Source organism: Xenopus laevis, chromosome 2S (assembly GCF_017654675.1).
Source record: "Xenopus laevis strain J_2021 chromosome 2S, Xenopus_laevis_v10.1, whole genome shotgun sequence".
NCBI lineage: Eukaryota > Metazoa > Chordata > Amphibia > Anura > Pipidae > Xenopus > Xenopus laevis.
In genome coordinates this window covers 23009666-23027333 of record NC_054374.1, presented here as the reverse complement: position 1 = coordinate 23027333, position 17668 = coordinate 23009666, and the positions used below count along the sequence as shown (strand labels likewise).

The following is a 17668-nucleotide window of genomic DNA, read 5'->3' as shown; positions in this document are numbered from 1 at the left end:
AAATAAAAACTAAATCAAATCATGACCGAATCCCATTAAATAACCGTCCCTCCCTTGTGCTGCCACCCAATCCCGCAAACGACTACAGTCCCCAGAAATCCCTTCCCCATGGAACACCTCCCACAGTCCCTGACACCTTCGCTAGACCCTTTGGTACCTTCTACACTTCCATGTTGCAATCTGACTCCTTTACTTTTGTTCTACAGGCACATCGAGCAATGTTCTGAATGCGGCTATGGTTCCCTTGATAGACGCCGACACATGCAACAGACCCGCTGTGTACAATGGAGCAGTCACTTCCACCATGATATGCGCAGGTTACCTCAGAGGAGGCATAGACAGCTGCCAGGTAATAAAGAATAATAAAGGAGAATTAGCTCTTCCACTAAATACTAACAAATGTCTGTGAGTTGTTTAAAACTTAAGGAGTAATGTAATATAAGCAACTTGTTTCAGGACTAATAATTAGGGATGACCGAATTTAACCTGTTTCGCCAAAAATTCGCCGCCAACGAAAATTCAACGAAATGCATTAAGGTCTATGGGCGACAATTTTTTTTTGGACGCAGTGCGATTTTTTTTGACAAGGACATTTTTTTTGATGCAGAACATTTTTTTCTCCCATTGAAGTCTATGGGCATGATTTCTGCGGCAAAACATGACGAAAAAATTTGCCATGTGTTTTAGACAGCATACTACTAAATGCTACCATCTCATTGGTTGCTATAGGTTTCTAGAGGAGGCCTAAAAGCTTCACCTGCTCATAAATCACTATATAATTTAAACTAAACAACAAACTAATAAAATTCTGTTTCAGCTTTGAGGCAAGGTGTGTACCCAGTCCTGTTTCTGCAGTGAAAGAAAAGCAGATTTTGGCTATAATTGGCTGATTCTTCTTATATACACAGGGCGACAGCGGAGGTCCTTTGGTCACCAAAACAAACTCCCTCTGGTGGCTGGTTGGGGACACAAGCTGGGGAACTGGTTGCGCCAATGTGAACAAGCCTGGCGTGTACGGAAACATTACAGAGTTTCTGCCATGGATATTCCTACAGATGCAGGTAGAAATCCAACGTCTTGATCACTGAATGGAAACAAACCCTTTTTATAAGTAGGGGTTATATTGATATTACATTTCAGTATGGGGTACAGTAAAACATAGTGACTTAGTTTATCTGCACACACAGACTTATCACTTATCACACATACAGTAGTTGGGTGCACATATCAAGTCCTTAGACATTGTCTATAGGTGTCATGTCTGACTGCTGGTGAATGTCTACCAGGTTGAAGCCTATATGCTGGGTAACCCAGATAATACCCATTAACTGTAGGATTAACAGCAGAAACCATGGTAAAGTGAAGGAGGTTTAATGGTTAGAACTAAAGCAACAAACTACAACAGTGCAAACTGAAAAAACAGAGTCCAGATAAAGGCCAGAAGACTGATCGAAATCCAGTAACGGGCTGAGAAGGTCAGGGCTGGTGGAAGACTAGTAATGTCTGAATGGCAGGCAAGGTCAGTGGCAGGCAGTGGTTAAGCAGGGTAAAGTAACAGGCCGAAGGTCAAACCAGGGGATCCACAGAAGACAGGTATCCGGAACAAGATGGGAACAATAGGACAGGAGCAAGGGAAACAGGCAGCAGATAGGGAAACAGGCAGGGGACACAGGAACCAGGAATTAGGAACCAGGGATCATATAGGCTAGATCGGGCTCAGGAGCGCAGATGATCAAGCATGGAGCAATGGTCATGGACAGGTTTAAAAAGGGTCCTTATTATGGGATGGAGAACACATGGGACTAATAAAGTGGGTGGATACAAGGGAGCAGACAGAAAATACAATAAATATACAGTATATAGGTAGGAGGACTGGTCAAGAGCAGCCATGAGAGCCTCTAGTAGCTGAACTGGAATGTGCATAGTTCCCAGAAACCACATACCAGAGTACTGACAATAGGCTTCAAAAGAAGCTAACAACCTGTGTGTTCAATATACTCAGCCCTCCTAGCTTAGTGAAAAAGAGAATAAACTAATAATAAATTAAATAAATGAATTAATAAATAAATTAAACCTAACTTCTAAAAAGAGAGCTCATCAGTCATAATGGTAGGAACAGTCAACAGATTCCCAGACACTGAAAACGAACGCACATATTCCAAATTCTGCCAATTCGACTTTGAGCCAATAATTTGCAATTAGGCAAAATTAAGATTGATTCTTTGAATAAACTGCCATCATCTCTGATTCTGCAGTTACATCTGATTCTATGGGGGCAAAGAAATGGGGTCGATGTTGTGTCCATCGCAGTGCTACTCAGTTTATTGTTTTTGCTCTTTTTTTTGCAGACCTACGGATAAAGGAAAACCTCAGAATGGTGGGGAATAAAATAAAAGGCTATAAATGTATTGACCCTAGTTTTTTTTTTAATGCTTTTCCCAGTGGAGGACATCGGAAGACGAAAGGACTTAATATATTTTTTAATAGTGGTCCCTTTTTCTGTGTTTTTTACTTTTCTGTCGGGAGGGGTTGGAAGAAGCATCTGCAACTGATCACTCATCAGCAATGTCGCTCTTGTGCTCACGTGCAATGATTGTCTATATCAAAACAGCACATTGTTGACGACACCAGTTTACCCACAAGGTATTTAAGTGTTTTGACATCTCTTGGTGATGTTACGACTGGCAGTTCAAGCAGTCCTGCAATTTCTCGGGGAAAGCACTGCTACTTTTTTGTAAATGTAAATAGTTGTAAATATTGTTTTATTCATGTCTGGTTTTATTTTATAACTTTCTTTACTTAAACCTCACATAAAGAAGTGCTTATGTAAAAAAATACTCGGTGCATAAATCGACAAACAAGGCAAATGCAATGCATTTGGTCCTAATTTGCACTCATCTATACCCGTGCTGGGAACCAAACTGCCCGTTGTGATTACTTGTTGCAGAAGAGACAGTCACTGACCTTGTACCACCTGCATTGCATTCAATCCATCTCAAGTTGTGACCATTTGTGCACCAATTGTCTCAAATCATTGCACCTTATGTTTACACTTATTGCACTGGAATTCGGGCAGTTTTTTTGCACTTTGAGCACCAATGAGCCCATTGGTATATCATCTTGTTCTACTCATGTTCTGGGTTTCTATTCTACCCTGCCCAGACACCACAGCTCAAGGACAAGGACGATAGTATAACTGGGGGAGCAAAGTTGTACTTCAAAATCAAACCCTGGCCCAGTGATCTTCTTCTTCTAAAAATGCACTAGCCTGGAGGACATTTCTTAAGGTGGCCATAGACTCCAAGATCCGCTCGTTTGGCGACATCGCCAAATGAGCGGATCTTTCCCCGATATGCCATTAACTGCATGGCTATATCGTGGGTTATTCGAACGTTCGGCCGTATGGCCGAACGATTGAATTACGATGCGCCAAGCGGCTCCGACGGGTCGGTCGGGTAAAAATCCAACCTTCCCAATCGATATCGTGGCCAGATATCGATCGGGAAGACCCGTCGGAAGCCCCCACACACGGGCAGATAAGCTGTCAAATCGGTCCAAACGACCGATATCGGCAGCTTTATCTGCCCGTGTATGGCCACCTTTACTCTTCCAACAATCTTCCCTAGCATCTGTACCAATTAAGGCCTGGCCCAGGGTGGCACAGATTATGTGGAGTCACCAGAAGAGTATGGCAGTGCAGCACTGAGAATAAAAAATATCCTGGGCCAGTGCATTTTTGGAAAAAAAAGGAGCACCAGTGCAAAATCTGAAGAAATACACTAGAATCACTTGGTAACCCATAGTGATTGTACCTTTCTTTGTCCTTACCAGCAAAGTCAAACTACGTAGAGCCAAGTAGCTTACAAGGCAAACCCAGGAGATCAACATGATCTACTGATGGAAATGGGAACTGTTATATCAGCCTTAAAATAAGATTTTGGACTTTATGTGAGTTTTGCTTCCCCTCCTGTCATATTAATTTAAGAGTACAGTGGGCTCCCAGGGCCCCCAAGTTGAAAAGTATTTCAATCAGAGATCTTCAACCTTTTTTTAACAGCAGGTTGCCGGCTCTGAGCTATATACACAAATAGTTATTATACAGTGTAAATATAGGTAATATTATACAAGTTCTTTCCAGGGAATATTTTGATAAAGTCAGTCAGTTTGCACATTCTGAATCAGCAAAGTCCACATTCCATTTTGTAAGTTGGACATTTTGTAAGTTTTTGGACATAGTGGACATCTAGCTCTGTCATGTCATTGTGAAAAACAAAGTCCTACTGCTGATCCTTAACCTACTTGATTCTTTGCATAGGTTTATTTTCAGCAATCATCCCTTTCTTTTCATTAAAATTTTTCTATCTTCACCATGCCTTCCAGAGTTGCGTTCCAACCTAGATTCTCTAAACATGCACAAGGAGCTAGCAATGAAACAGAGGGATGAGCTACAGATGAAAGTGTCAGCTCATCACTGTTACTGTTTAGCTCTGGGCTGGCACACTAAGGAGACCTCATAGGTTTCATAATGTCCTTTTTTGAAATATAGTTTAGTGTAATAAATTGGCTGCTCTGTTTTAATTTTTTTCAAAACTTTTATTATATTTATGAAGAAAAATTAAACATTCCAGGATTCTTGTATATTTGTTTAATTTGTCTCTCTGCGGAGGGCAATACCAATAATTGATTAACTTCACTTCCAAGTCAGGTCACCACATCTATGGAATGGTGGTTTGCCGATCAGTAAATATATATCTTAACCTGCGTTAATAATAAAATAATAATATAATAATAATAATAATTCACATTCAGAGCCATGTACCATGCACTCCCAAGTAGCCAAGGACGTTGTCAGGAGAAAGAAAAAGGCTGCTGTGATGTTTTTCTGCTTAGGAAAGATGTGAGAAAAGTTATCTGGGTTTTCTAATTATTTTCCTAAGCAGAAGAACAACAGAGCAGCCTCTTTCTTTCTCCTGACAACTTCCTTGACTACTTGGTGGTCAGACTGGTGGGAAACTGACCAGCAGGTGCCGCTGCTGTAACACAATTCATTCATATTAACAGTGCAGGTATCCCTTAATATCTTGGAATTATAAATAAATAAAGAATGAATGTACATTGCAAATGTTATTAGAATAGCACCCTCATCAATTTTACATTCACTTATTTTTAAGGTTTACGTATCCTTTAACTCTTATTAGAAATGATTTATTCAGTGTGTCCCTAATTGTTAAATCCAATGTGTACCCTTGGTAAGATTTTGCATGCTATGGGGGTGCCAGTCAACTTTGTTCTGTCCTTAAAATTAAAACATTCAGAATGGATCTTGATTACAGATTTTTAAGACTGAGCAGATTAAAAGACTTTGGTTGAGCTGCTCATCTCCAGACTCTGGCAAATATCATATAATATGTCCCATGGTGCGGAGTCTGACCTTGTATGATGTGGAACTGCATCGCAGTTGAACAGCAATTTGCTTTATATTTCTACAATTGCTTGAAAAAAGTTTCCATGTCCTGTTTAGTGCCAAATGTATTTTTATCTTGTGCACCAAATTTGAAGGATATTTATCGAAAGCTCAAAGAAAAATATTTATGAGTTATCCAAAAAATGCTCAATTTTACATGAACTTGTCTTTAAATAAATGTTCATTTCGACAGTCATCTTGGATATGTGTGTATTTTTCTGTAAGGGATAAGTCCCACTCTTCCAGACCAAAGCCTAGAGGCTGGTGGACATGTGAGTGTTGGTGGAACCAATGAAGACTGAATAATGTTCAGGCCCGGATTTGTGGAAAGGCCACCTAGGCCCGGGCCTAGGGTGGCAGGATTTTAGGGGGCGGCATGCTGCCCAACCACACCCACATTGGTTCAAATACACTGGGCATGTGCTGGAGATAAAATAGTTTTTTACATTTCCCATGCGCCAATCCCCATTGCTCCAGTCCAGATGATGAAAATTTGCATGAATAAAGGGCAGGGGTCAGGGACGACTAATGGCAGTGGGCCTAGGGGTGCCCACTATGTAAATCCAGCCCTGATAATGCTATCATCATTGGGTTGAGTTGTATTTTCTCACTGTATTCTCACAATTAAAGGAATTGCATTGAGTTGACCACTCACAGACCAATTATACTTTGATACTTGTTTTACTAATTCTAGATGACCAATCTGCATGACCATTAGTAGGGGTCAAATAGTATATATATAGCTATTTATTTCTTCTAGATTTTAAATCCATCGTGATCCCTGAAATCATCCATTGAAAAGAACACTTTTTTTATACACCCTCCAATTTCATGCATTTACACCATTATTTGACACCACCCCACATATGTGGGGTCATCTATAACTGGTATTAGTGATGGGCGAATTTATTCGGCTGGCGCGAATATGCGCGATTCGCCGCAGGTGAATAAATTTGCGAAACGGCCGCAAAAATTCCCTGGCGCATTTTCCGCATCGAATCTACACCGGCGTCCAAAAAAACGGAAACCAGCATCCAAAATTTTTCGCTGTTTTGCTAATTTTGCTGGAAATTCGCAATTTTTTGGCAAACCGAAATGGCGCAAATTCGCCCATCACTACCTGGGATGTCAGTGTGCAAAGTGCTGAGTCACCAAATGATCAACATCATTAGCAGCGAGATGTATGCATGAGTTTCTTAAAAATATGTGTTCTCAGAAGCTCGGAACAAATTTCACTTAAACTTGGAAATTGTGACACCCCAGGCTCAACTATTTTCAAAACAATACTGCAAAATGGTTTAGGGATATTCTAATTAGTTGCAGTGGAATTTCTAAGACATATATGCCTCTGAGAAATACATTGCCATTGACTGAGAGAACGTTTACAGAAACTGAAAGAAAAAGGAACAAAAGGAGGAAAAAATGTGGTGAAAAACTCACAAGAGGAAAGAAGCATTTACTGTCCTGTTATTGTGCATAGCCCTCAGGGATTCCTTCCAGAAGCTCTTTTTCACTTGTTTGCTAATTTTCCTGCAGTTTCACAAAATTTTCAGCAAAGCAATAATTGGACACATTTGCTCATCTTTACTTATTTTTCATAGACAAATGCACCATGGTGCCCCATCTAGTGCAAACTTTTTTTCCCTCCAGCTGCAAATGCTTCAGATGGAAACAAACACTCTGAGTAGTAATGAGCAAATTCGTCCCGTTTCTCTTCTTCAAAAAATTCACGAAACAGTGAAAAATACACGAAACGCGTTGACGTCAATAGGCATCAAAATTTTCTTTTACACATAATTTTTTTTTAAACATGCAAAAATCTTTTCTCACTCCAAATGCAATAAAGTCAATGGGATTTATTTTTCTTATTATCCTGTGCTTAGATGGCTGCCCCCATGACTACACAGCAGTTTGTTTATATAGACTATAGTAGTACTTATCTGTTATCTACTGTGTATCCTGTGCTTGAATGGCTGCTCCAATGGCTACACAGCAGCTTGTTTATATAAACTATAGTAGTACTTATCTGTTATCTACTGTGTATCCTGTGCTTGAATGGCTGCCCCCATGGCTACACAGCAGCTTGTTTATATAAACTATAGTGGTACTTATCTGTTATCTACTGTGTATCCTGTGCTTGAATGGCTGCCCCCATAGCTACACAGCAGTTTGTTTATATCAACTATAGTAGAGTTTCTGAAGCAAACACACCAGTTTTACCAGTGCAGGGCAACACCACATTATATTGCCATGCCTTTAAAACACTTTCATGTTTAAATACACTTTATAATTGGATTTTATTCCCCCATAGACTTGTGTAGATGGATGCATGTTATATTTTCACCGGCCCGCCCCTGCCTGTTTTCCCCAAAGATGGCAACCCTAATTTGGGATATTTTGGGTTGCCCCCTATCCCCCCTGCTCTACGACCTGAGCATAGAGCCTTTGGCAGCAGATATATGCCTCCATCCAGACATAATGGGAGTCCTTGTAGGGAAAACTCACTATAAAATAGCTCTTTTTGCCAACAACGTCTTGCTTACCATCACGAACCCCCTCATCTCCTTACCAAACTTACATTAGCTGATTAATAAATTCAGCATCCTATCAGGATACAAACTAAATGTCGACAAGTACGAGGCCCTTCCCTTACGTATCCCACAAAGAGCCCTAACTGCCTTGAAGGCCACTTTTAACTATACATGGAAGGACTGTTCTGTCACCTACTTAGGCACCCAAATCCCAGCTGATCTGAGTCAGAAATACAACCTGAATTTTAAACCCCTTATACAGCAAACAAAGAGCTTACTGGAGAATTGGTTCAAATACACCATTCCCTGGCTAGGTAGAGTGGCAGCTTTAAAGATGTCTATTTTACCTAAATACCTATACTTATTTGAAACTCTCCCAGTCGCTATCTCTCCAGCTACATTTAAGGCTATCCAATCCCAATTTCATAACTTTATCTGGGTTCACCGAGGCCACAGAGTAGCTAAATCAGTATTACTGACACCACTTAGACAGGGAGGCTTGGGTATTCCTGACTTACAAAAATATTATGAGGGCACACCTAAGTCAGCTACTGGCCTGGTCTAGCTGGTCCTCTCATGCTAGTTGGGGTCAAATTGAAATGCCCTGATTAATGACTTTCACCTAAATGCTTATATTTGGGATCATTCAGACTTTGTTCAGATCACCAACTCTGCAACCCGACTCACTTGCTCAATATGGCGCAAAACCAGACACAAGCACAATCTAAATTCGTCCAAGTCAACCCTGATCACATTCCTTCATAATCCTGCATTTCCCCCAGGAATGGAATCCTCATTCTACCCAAAATGGTCCAAATTCCATCTTTTCATGATCCGGGACTAAATCCGCTCACTCATGAGATCCTACCACTCCAAACGATCCAGGAAAAGCTTCCACAGGCAACCATCAGACTCTTTGAATACTTCCAAATTCGACATTTTCTAGGACCCTACATCACTTGAAAAAATGAACCGTCCCACGGCTTTTGAACTATTAGCAGCAACTGGTTTACCACAGAAAGGCCTCATCACTAGAATTTATCAGCTACTCTCCCTCCCTTCGGGTCCTGCACAACAGACACATAAGTATATGAACAAATGGGATCAGGCTTTACCACAACCAATAACGGCTGACGATTGGTCCCTTATCTGGGACAATGCTAGGCGAATGGTTTCTTGTGTCCGTCAGAAGCATAACCTTTTGGTACTACACCCCGGACCAATTGCACAGACTGTTTCTGAACCATCCACCCACTTGCTGGAGAAACTGTGGGGCCCGAGGCACGCTTCCACATATTTTTTGGGACTGCCCTCAAATACAACAGCTCTGGAAAGAGGTAGCGGCTCACATAAGCCAGATAATAGCTCGGCCAGTCCAATTGGATCCGATCATTCTCCTGCTTGGTAAGCCTATCCCCAAATTATGCAGAGGTGGTCAGGCTCTGGTAAACCAGATCTTAACAGCTACACGCCTGGCAATCACCTCCAAATGGAAAGACCCAACACCACCTACAAAGGCCGAAATTATCCGGAGAGTAAATAGCTGTAGGGTTAATAGGCCCTATAGAGAGTTAATCTTTTCATTCTTTCTATGGGTTATTGGGTAAGAGACCCTGTAGTAGAATAACCTTTAGCATCAAATAGAGTCAAATATTGATTATATGCAAAACAGGATGGACTATTATCTCAAGGTCTGGTCGATGTGGGAATTAAGGGGTTTGGCCTCATAGAAGTCAGCTGATATCTGGAGAAGTTTCTTCAATAGCATGCTCTAAAGCCCACGACCCTCCGGCCATAGCCCCAGCTCTACCAACTCACATGTGCTTAGCCTCATTGCTCTTCCTGCCCCTCATATATATAAATGTCTTAAGCCAAGACTGTTACTTTGCACCAAACTGTGACATATGCTTCTACATATGTAGTTACTGAAATGTGCCTTACTTATTGAAAAATTGCAAATAAAATATAAGTTACAAAAGAAAAAAGAGAAAGTGTTGTCGCCTATTGACTTCAATGCATTTTGCGAATGTTTTAACAGTTTTGCAGATTATTCAGTGAAGCGAAACGGGACAAATTCGCTCATCACTACTGCCTAGATATTTATTTAATGTTTACATGATTTTCAAGTGGACTTAAAGTATAAAGTTCAGACTTATGGAAAACCCCAGGTCCTGTGCATTCTGGGTGACAGGTCCCATCAGGTCCGGACTGAGAATTAAAATAGGCCCTGGCATTTCAGGTACTCAGAGGCCCAATCAGCCCACATAGAGGCCCAAACAGCCCCCACCAGCCCACTAAATACTGACTTTCTATGGGATCTTATAGCAGCCCCTCTGGCATTTGCCAGAACTCACAGATTGCCAGTCCGGGCCTGGGTCCCATACCAGTACTTACATTTGTTATGCTTAAAACCCATTACACTCACACTGGCCGTGAACATATAGGAAGTGTAATGTAATGATACCAACACTGAGTCGCTCCCTTTGAAGAACTCTTTTTGAATTGTCTTAGGGGTATTTTTGATCTTTACTGCAACATAAATTACTGGTAGTGATGGACAAATCTGACCCTTTTGACCCCTGCCCGTAAATATACGAATCGGTGAAAATTTGCCGAAATGCTTTGAAGTCTATGGGAGACAACTTTTTTTTGATGTGTGAGAAGGCGCAACAATTTTGATTTTTGACGTGTTACGTGTGACAATTTTTTTCACCCATTAGGGCTCCTAAACTAGAGGGAAGCACCAAAAAGAGAAATTAGCGGCTCAATCCGAGCCGTGAAATCATTTAAAAAATGTGGCTCACCCAGGACGAAAAAGGACCTGGGTGTAAAGACTCCAGGTCTATAGCGTTCAGGCTCAACCTCTACACAACGACAGTGAATATGGGAATTTAAGCAATAAATGTGCCACACTCACCAATAGCATCCAGTGGTGCAGTGCCCCGAACCCATAGCTTTGGGAGTATTACCAACCACAACCTGAAATGGAACACACTCCTGGAGCCAGCCGGTGCCTATAAAAAGTGATTTTATTCCAGTTACCTAAAACAACAATAATTCCTAACGCATTTCGTATCTAGAGATACATAGTCTAGAGAACATATACCTATGATTACGTATCTCCAGATACAAAACCTTATTGTTTTAGGTAACTGGAATAAAATCAAGTTTAATCGCTACTGGCTCCAGGAGTGCGTGTTCATTTCAACCACCAAAGTTGTCATGATTTTACAGGACATACGGCTACAATTACTTTCAGCAGGATCGCTTGGCTAAAAGGGAAAACCAACAAGAAAAACATGCCTCAAGGGTTGGCTGAGAAATATACTCACTTGGTGTTTCCTTTAAATGCAAAGCAGGTTGGACAACATTTTAAATAAAAAAATCGACCCACCACAAAAATATATGTGCACAAAAGTCTTGACAGCATTACTGAAAACACAGAGGTTGCTCTGCTTGGTTTTTTCCTATAGATAGAAACTAGTGATGGGCGAATTTATTCGCCAGGCGCGAATTCGCGGCGAATTTGCGCGTTTCACGGGCAGCGAATAAATTTGCGAAACGCCCGAGAAAATTCACGGCGGCAACATTTTTTTTTATCCGAAAAAACGGACGCCGGCGTCAAAAACCGGCGCCGGCGTCAAAAAAAACGGGCGCCGGCGTCAAAAACGAGACGCCGGCGCCGTTTCACGAATTTCTCGCCGTTTCACAAATTCGCCCATCACTAGTTAATTCACTTCCATCACTAGAGTTCTTAAAGAAAGAAGTTATTACACATGGAAATCTACGAGAATTCAAGTGACCAAAAGCTCAATGACAGATGCAAGAGAATCAGCCGATGAAAACACAACAAGGGTAAACATTGCTTCAAAATTATGTTTAGTACACAAAATACAGCATATTAGAATATTCTATTTTACACTTTAGTTTTCCTTTAAGGCAGAACAGGCATGCTAGGCCTGGGGCACAAGATGGTCCCAGACTATATAGCAGTGCAAGGCTCAATCACTCCCAACAGCCAAAGGGCCGTTGGTGGAAAAAGCACAAAGCAAAATCACTTCTGACAGCCAGGAAGCTAGTCAGTGGAAATAGCGCAAGCCTGATACAGTGCCCACAATCACAAGGCAATACAGGCATGCAAGACCTGGGACAAAAAAATGCTCCCAAACTATGAAACAGTGCAAGGCTAAATCTCTCCGAACAGCCAAATAGCAAGCGAAAGGAGAAAAGTGCATGGTCACATGGTCGCCATTCAAGAGTAGAGCACATGGCTAAATCACTACCAGCAACCAAAAGACTGACCAGCAGAAAAACCACAAGACTGCTACTTTGCTCTTAACACCACAGTCAGAAGTGAACCAACGCACACACTTTCCATTGATACGGCTTTAACATTTCCATTATACAACATAGGGAGAGGGCCGGTGGGGGGGTATGCAAAAATAAAAGACCAATGACAGCACAGCTTACATAATGTATGCAAAAAAATTGACCAATGAGAGCACTGCTTTCATAATTTCTGCGAGAAAATTGACCAATGATAGCACAGCTTTCATAATTAATGCAAAAAAATTGACTAATCTGGGCACAGCATGCATGGTTCACATGGTCGCCACCAGCCTAACGGCCAGTCAGGAGTAGAGCACATGGCTAAATCACTACTGGCAGCCAAAAGGCTGATCAGCGGAAACAGCACAAGATGATATTGAATCATCCTTCCGAGTCCTACCCGAAGGCATGGGCTCCGTTGCCCAAGCTGTTCCCAGCTACCGCCAGCGAACAGCTCGAACGGGTGGGTCCCCTTCGCCGAAGCCCACGAAGGGGTCTGGGGACATTTGGACTCCCCTTCGCCGAAGCTAGGGGGAGTCCCGTCTACCCTGGGTTCTGCCGAAGCGTCCCCCAGGGCGTGTCATGGTCTGCGAGTCCAGCCAAAAGACCGTGAGCCCATCAAGGGTGCTCAAACCAGACACAAAAAGGCGCTGGAGTGGGCGGTGCAAGGCCATTGGTTGCCTTTTGCAAGGCTCTGGTTGGCAGCCAGAAAAAGAAAAGACTTCCCACCCACCTAATGGCAAGGGCGTGAAGCTTTGATTAAGCATGGGTGCATGTGCATCTCCCCTGACTCAAAGGCAAGTCAGTGGCCACCCTCATGGGAGCACAGCGACCCAGCTTTCATCAAGCTTCTGCTTGTCAGCCTAGTCCAGAGCACCATTGGTTTCTCCGTTCTTCAGATAGGATCATTAGAACAGATACTCCTCTTTGGTCTTGCCAGCCAGAGAACCAAGTGGTTCCAAAGGTTTTTTTTTCATTTTTTTATTACAAAATTACAATACATTTAATCAAAAACATATCAACTTTGACATTACTTTACATTACATCAACTTTGACATTACTTTACATTACAAAGGATTAAACCCAAAATCTCCATTTTTTAAACTTCCAAATACCCTCTGCATCTTCATTCCCCATCTTCCTCCTGTCACACAAAACATATAAAAATAACCTACTTCTTACCAAACCAACACACCCCTCTTCATCAACACATTTATCCCCAAAAACACACATGTTTCTTGTATCCCATAAAGCTTCTTTAACACAGTTGATAATAAGCCACAAAATTCTCACTTTTGCCTGATCTCCCCCAAATAAACCATATAGCATCATTTTATAGGACAATATTTCTATTCCTACTAACCCCCTTATCATATTATCCATTCTCTTCCATACATTCCTAGCATAGACACATTCCCAAAAAACATGAGGAATGTTCTCCGAACCCCCACAACCCTCCCTCGGGCATACTTCGCTATCTACCAACCTTCTCCTTCTCTGAAAAACTCTAGTTGGCAAACAACCATGAGCACTCATCCAACACAAATCTTTCTGTCTGTTAACCAAACTATTATCATTCACTTTTTTCCATACTTCCTTACTTTCAGCAACAGATAAACCTCCTATACTTTCCATTTGTTCTCTACTTTCAAAAGAAAGTATCATCTTTTTCCCTTCTTTCCACACCTCCACAGGTATCTCTGTTAACTCATATTTCTTAACATACCTATCAATCCTCATATAGAACCACGGTGCCACAAAACACACTGGCTTCTTAATATCTAGTTGACATATATTATACCTCCGTAAAATATGTCCCGCTGCATATCTTATCATGCAACCCATTACATTCTCTTTCGTACTCATAACCACGCATACACTCACATATCTAATAGACAAAAATCTTTCTATATTGACCATTGCTTTACCTCCATTCCTCTTTGTCTTCACCACCTTTTCCCTAGATAACTTCTCCATCTTTGAGTTCCAAATGAACACAAAAATGAGCCGAATGATTTTCCCCAACACTCTATATTGTGGTGGAAAAACAGTAGCAATATACAATAGAATCGGCAAAAATACTGCCTTACTTACTAATATTCTCCCCTCAATCGTTAAAGATCTTAACGCCCAAAAATCAATCTTTTTCTTAATCCTTTCATTCACTTCACCCCAACTTTCATTCCCACACATATCTAAATCAAACACTACCCCAAGTATTTTAATACCCTCCTTACATACTGGCCATCCACATGACTCCAAATCACTCAAAATCCCAAAACACTTACACACACTTTTATCAACATTCAACTTAAAACCACTCACCATGCAAAAACATTCAATTAACAACTTCATTCTCCTCAAACTTGCCACAGACTTACAAACTAATGTGACGTCATCCATGTAGCCAAACACTCTCACATCTTTACCTCCACTACCCGGTACTTCCACACCTCTTACTACTTTATCCCTTCTTATTTCACACAACAAAGGTTCTATTGCACATATGAACAGAATTGGGGACAACGGACACCCCTGTCTCACTCCGGATTTTATTTTAATCTTTGATGACAAAAAACCATTAACCTGAAACTTACTAACAATATCTCCATACAAACACTTAATCCATGACAACATACGCTCAGGCACTCCCATTTTCTTCAAAACTATAAACATAAAATCATGATTCACACGATCATAGGCCTTCTCAAAATCAACCGTTACCACCGCCACAGTCTGACTCCTTTCTTTCGCATACCATAAGATATCTCTCAAACACATCAAACACTCACTTATCTGACGCCCAGGCACTGCACATATCTGTTCCTCACCTACCATTCTCACAACAACATCTCTCAAACGGTTAGCTACAATCTTAGCTATGATTTTATAATCTGCATTTAATAAAGATATAGGCCTCCAGTTTTTCAACTCTCTTTTATCACCCTTTTTATATAACAACACAACCACACTTTCTTTCATACTTTCTGTCAAACACCCTCTTTCAAATACATTCTTACCTACCTCACACACAACATCACCCAAAAGATCCCAAAACTCACAGTAAAACTCTATTGGGAGCCCATCACTCCCAGGCACTTTCCCTTTCCTCATTCCCCTCACACATTCCTCAAACTCAGTTTTTGACAAATCTTCTTTTAACATATCTACATCTTCATCATTCAAGCGATTTTCAATTACGTTCAAACACTCTTCCTCCATACTTTCATTTCTTACCTTCACAGAAAACAAGTCCTCATAGTACTCACACACTGTTTGTAAAACATCCGCACCTGCAAATTTTTCACATCCATCTTTATCAAACACACTCCATATCTCCGCTTTCTTCCTAAAAGCTTTTTTAAAGAAAAAATTTGTACATTTCTCATCAAATTCCTTAACTTCTACTTTAGCCAAAGCAATAATTGATTTTCCTTTTTTCTCCAAACATTTTTTAATTTTTTCTCTCGCTTCATCCATGTCCACACTCACATCTTCACCAATCTTTTTTAACTCCTCCAAATATAGTAGCCTTTTTTGCCACCTATCATACTCTTCTCTTTTTTCCCTTGCTTTCTGACAGCTTTTTTTAACAAAAAATCTTTTAGTTTCTTTTTTAAACCAATCCCACCACTCACCAATATTCCCAAAATCCCCCTTTCTTGTTACCCATTTTTTAAACCATATTTCAAACTCCCTTTTAATCTCCTCATCTTGTAATAGAGAGACATTAAGTTTCCACAAACCCCTCCCACTTTCCCTTTCACCATTTATCTCTATCTTACACTTCACACACCCATGATCAGAAAAAAGTGTTCTATCCACACAATAATCCAAAAGATTCAAAGAATTTGAAAAAAAACAAAAGTCAATCCTAGACTTACTATCCCCTTTATCGCTAAAGAAAGTAAAAGGCTCAGCTGGATCTCCTTTAGCCTTATACGCATCTTTTAAATTAAACATTGCAATGACATCTCGCAAAATTACACCAGATTTATCCACTTTCCTTTTACTACCCCTTTGGTTAAAACTATCTTTATCACTTATAACACAATTAAAATCCCCAGCCAAAATAACATTATCTTTCCCACCCAAAAACACTTTAAGTTTTTCAAAAATTAAAATTCTTTCTTTCCTGCTTGTTGGAGCATACACATTAAATAATTTCAAAACTTGATTATTATACTCCACCATAACAAAAAGTACTCTCCCCCGAACAATATGTATAACTTGTTTTACAACAAAATTCGGGCTGTTAAACAAAATACCTACCCCGCCATTTCTCTCATGGCTGGTAGACCAAATGGCCGGACCCCGATTCCATTTAACTTTATTGGGTTCCTCCTTTATAGCACATTCCTGCAAAAAAAATATATCTAAAGCAAAAGACATCAGGATATCAAAAATCACCGCCCTTCTACTTGCAGAAGAAATGCTACGCACATTTATAGAACCTACATTGATAGGCATTTAAGAAGTAATAAGAAGAAAACAAACACAAATTTTTAACTCTTTTTTGTACTTCCCCTAGCCCTTGCCCTAGGAAGAGGCTCTTTGTCGGCATTACTGCTGCTGCCGACTCCCCTCATCTGTCTAGAGCTTCTGTCACTCTCATCTTTTTTGGTTTTCTTTTTCTTTGTCTTATAGTCCACAACGTTCATGGTCTGTTGCAACTTTTCAACCTCCTCCTGATCCAAAAAGGCTGCTGACAAGGAGGAGTCTGAGTCTATACAGACAGAAGAATCATCATCCTTTTTCTCCTCAGAGCTGTGAAAGTCCTCCACTCTTTCACTCCAAGGAATAGAGCTTGCACTACTGTCCTCTGGTTTTCTCTTTAGGGATGCTTTCCCAACATCCATCTCCTCTTGGGTCTCTGGGACAGGTGCAGCATCATCCCCTTCTGCTCTCAACAAATCCGGAGCCTCTTCTTCCTCCGAGTCCTCGACCAGATCATTCGGTGCCGTTTCCTCTGCAACCGGAGCCAGCGTGTTTGCACCACCAGGCTCTGCAGGTTTCACCCCTTTCACAATATCCGAATAAATTGCCTTTCCCTGAGTTGCATGGACCTTTGGACAGTTTTTAGCGAGATGCTCATTCGACCCGCAGAGATGACATGCACGGGCCGCCTCACAATCAACAGTCCTGTGTCCAGGTTTAAAACAGTTCTTACAAACAGGTCCTTTCTCACAGTCTGTTTTAACATGACCAAAACAAAAACAGTTCCTACAGAAGGAAGGCTGGCCTGGGTAGTATAGATAACCCTTGTTGTTCCCAATGGAAAAGGTCTGGGGTGGATGTAAACGGCCACCAATTCCATTCGGGTCCTGCTTGAACTCGGCCCAAA

At 41.0% G+C, this 17668-nt stretch overlaps 1 protein-coding gene across 1 annotated transcript in view; it reads left to right on the top strand.

The window, feature by feature from the left end:
- Positions 1-3362, top strand: part of tmprss2.1.S (transmembrane serine protease 2 gene 1 S homeolog) — a 32167-nt gene extending 28805 nt beyond the window's left edge. The window contains exons 12-14 of the mRNA XM_018248924.2: positions 207-349; positions 909-1061; positions 2349-3362. Coding sequence (XP_018104413.1) covers positions 207-349; positions 909-1061; positions 2349-2360 — 308 coding nt within the window. The 3' untranslated portion in view covers positions 2361-3362. The remainder of the gene's footprint in view (positions 1-206; positions 350-908; positions 1062-2348) is intronic.
- The last annotated feature ends 14306 nt before the right edge of the window (positions 3363-17668 follow it).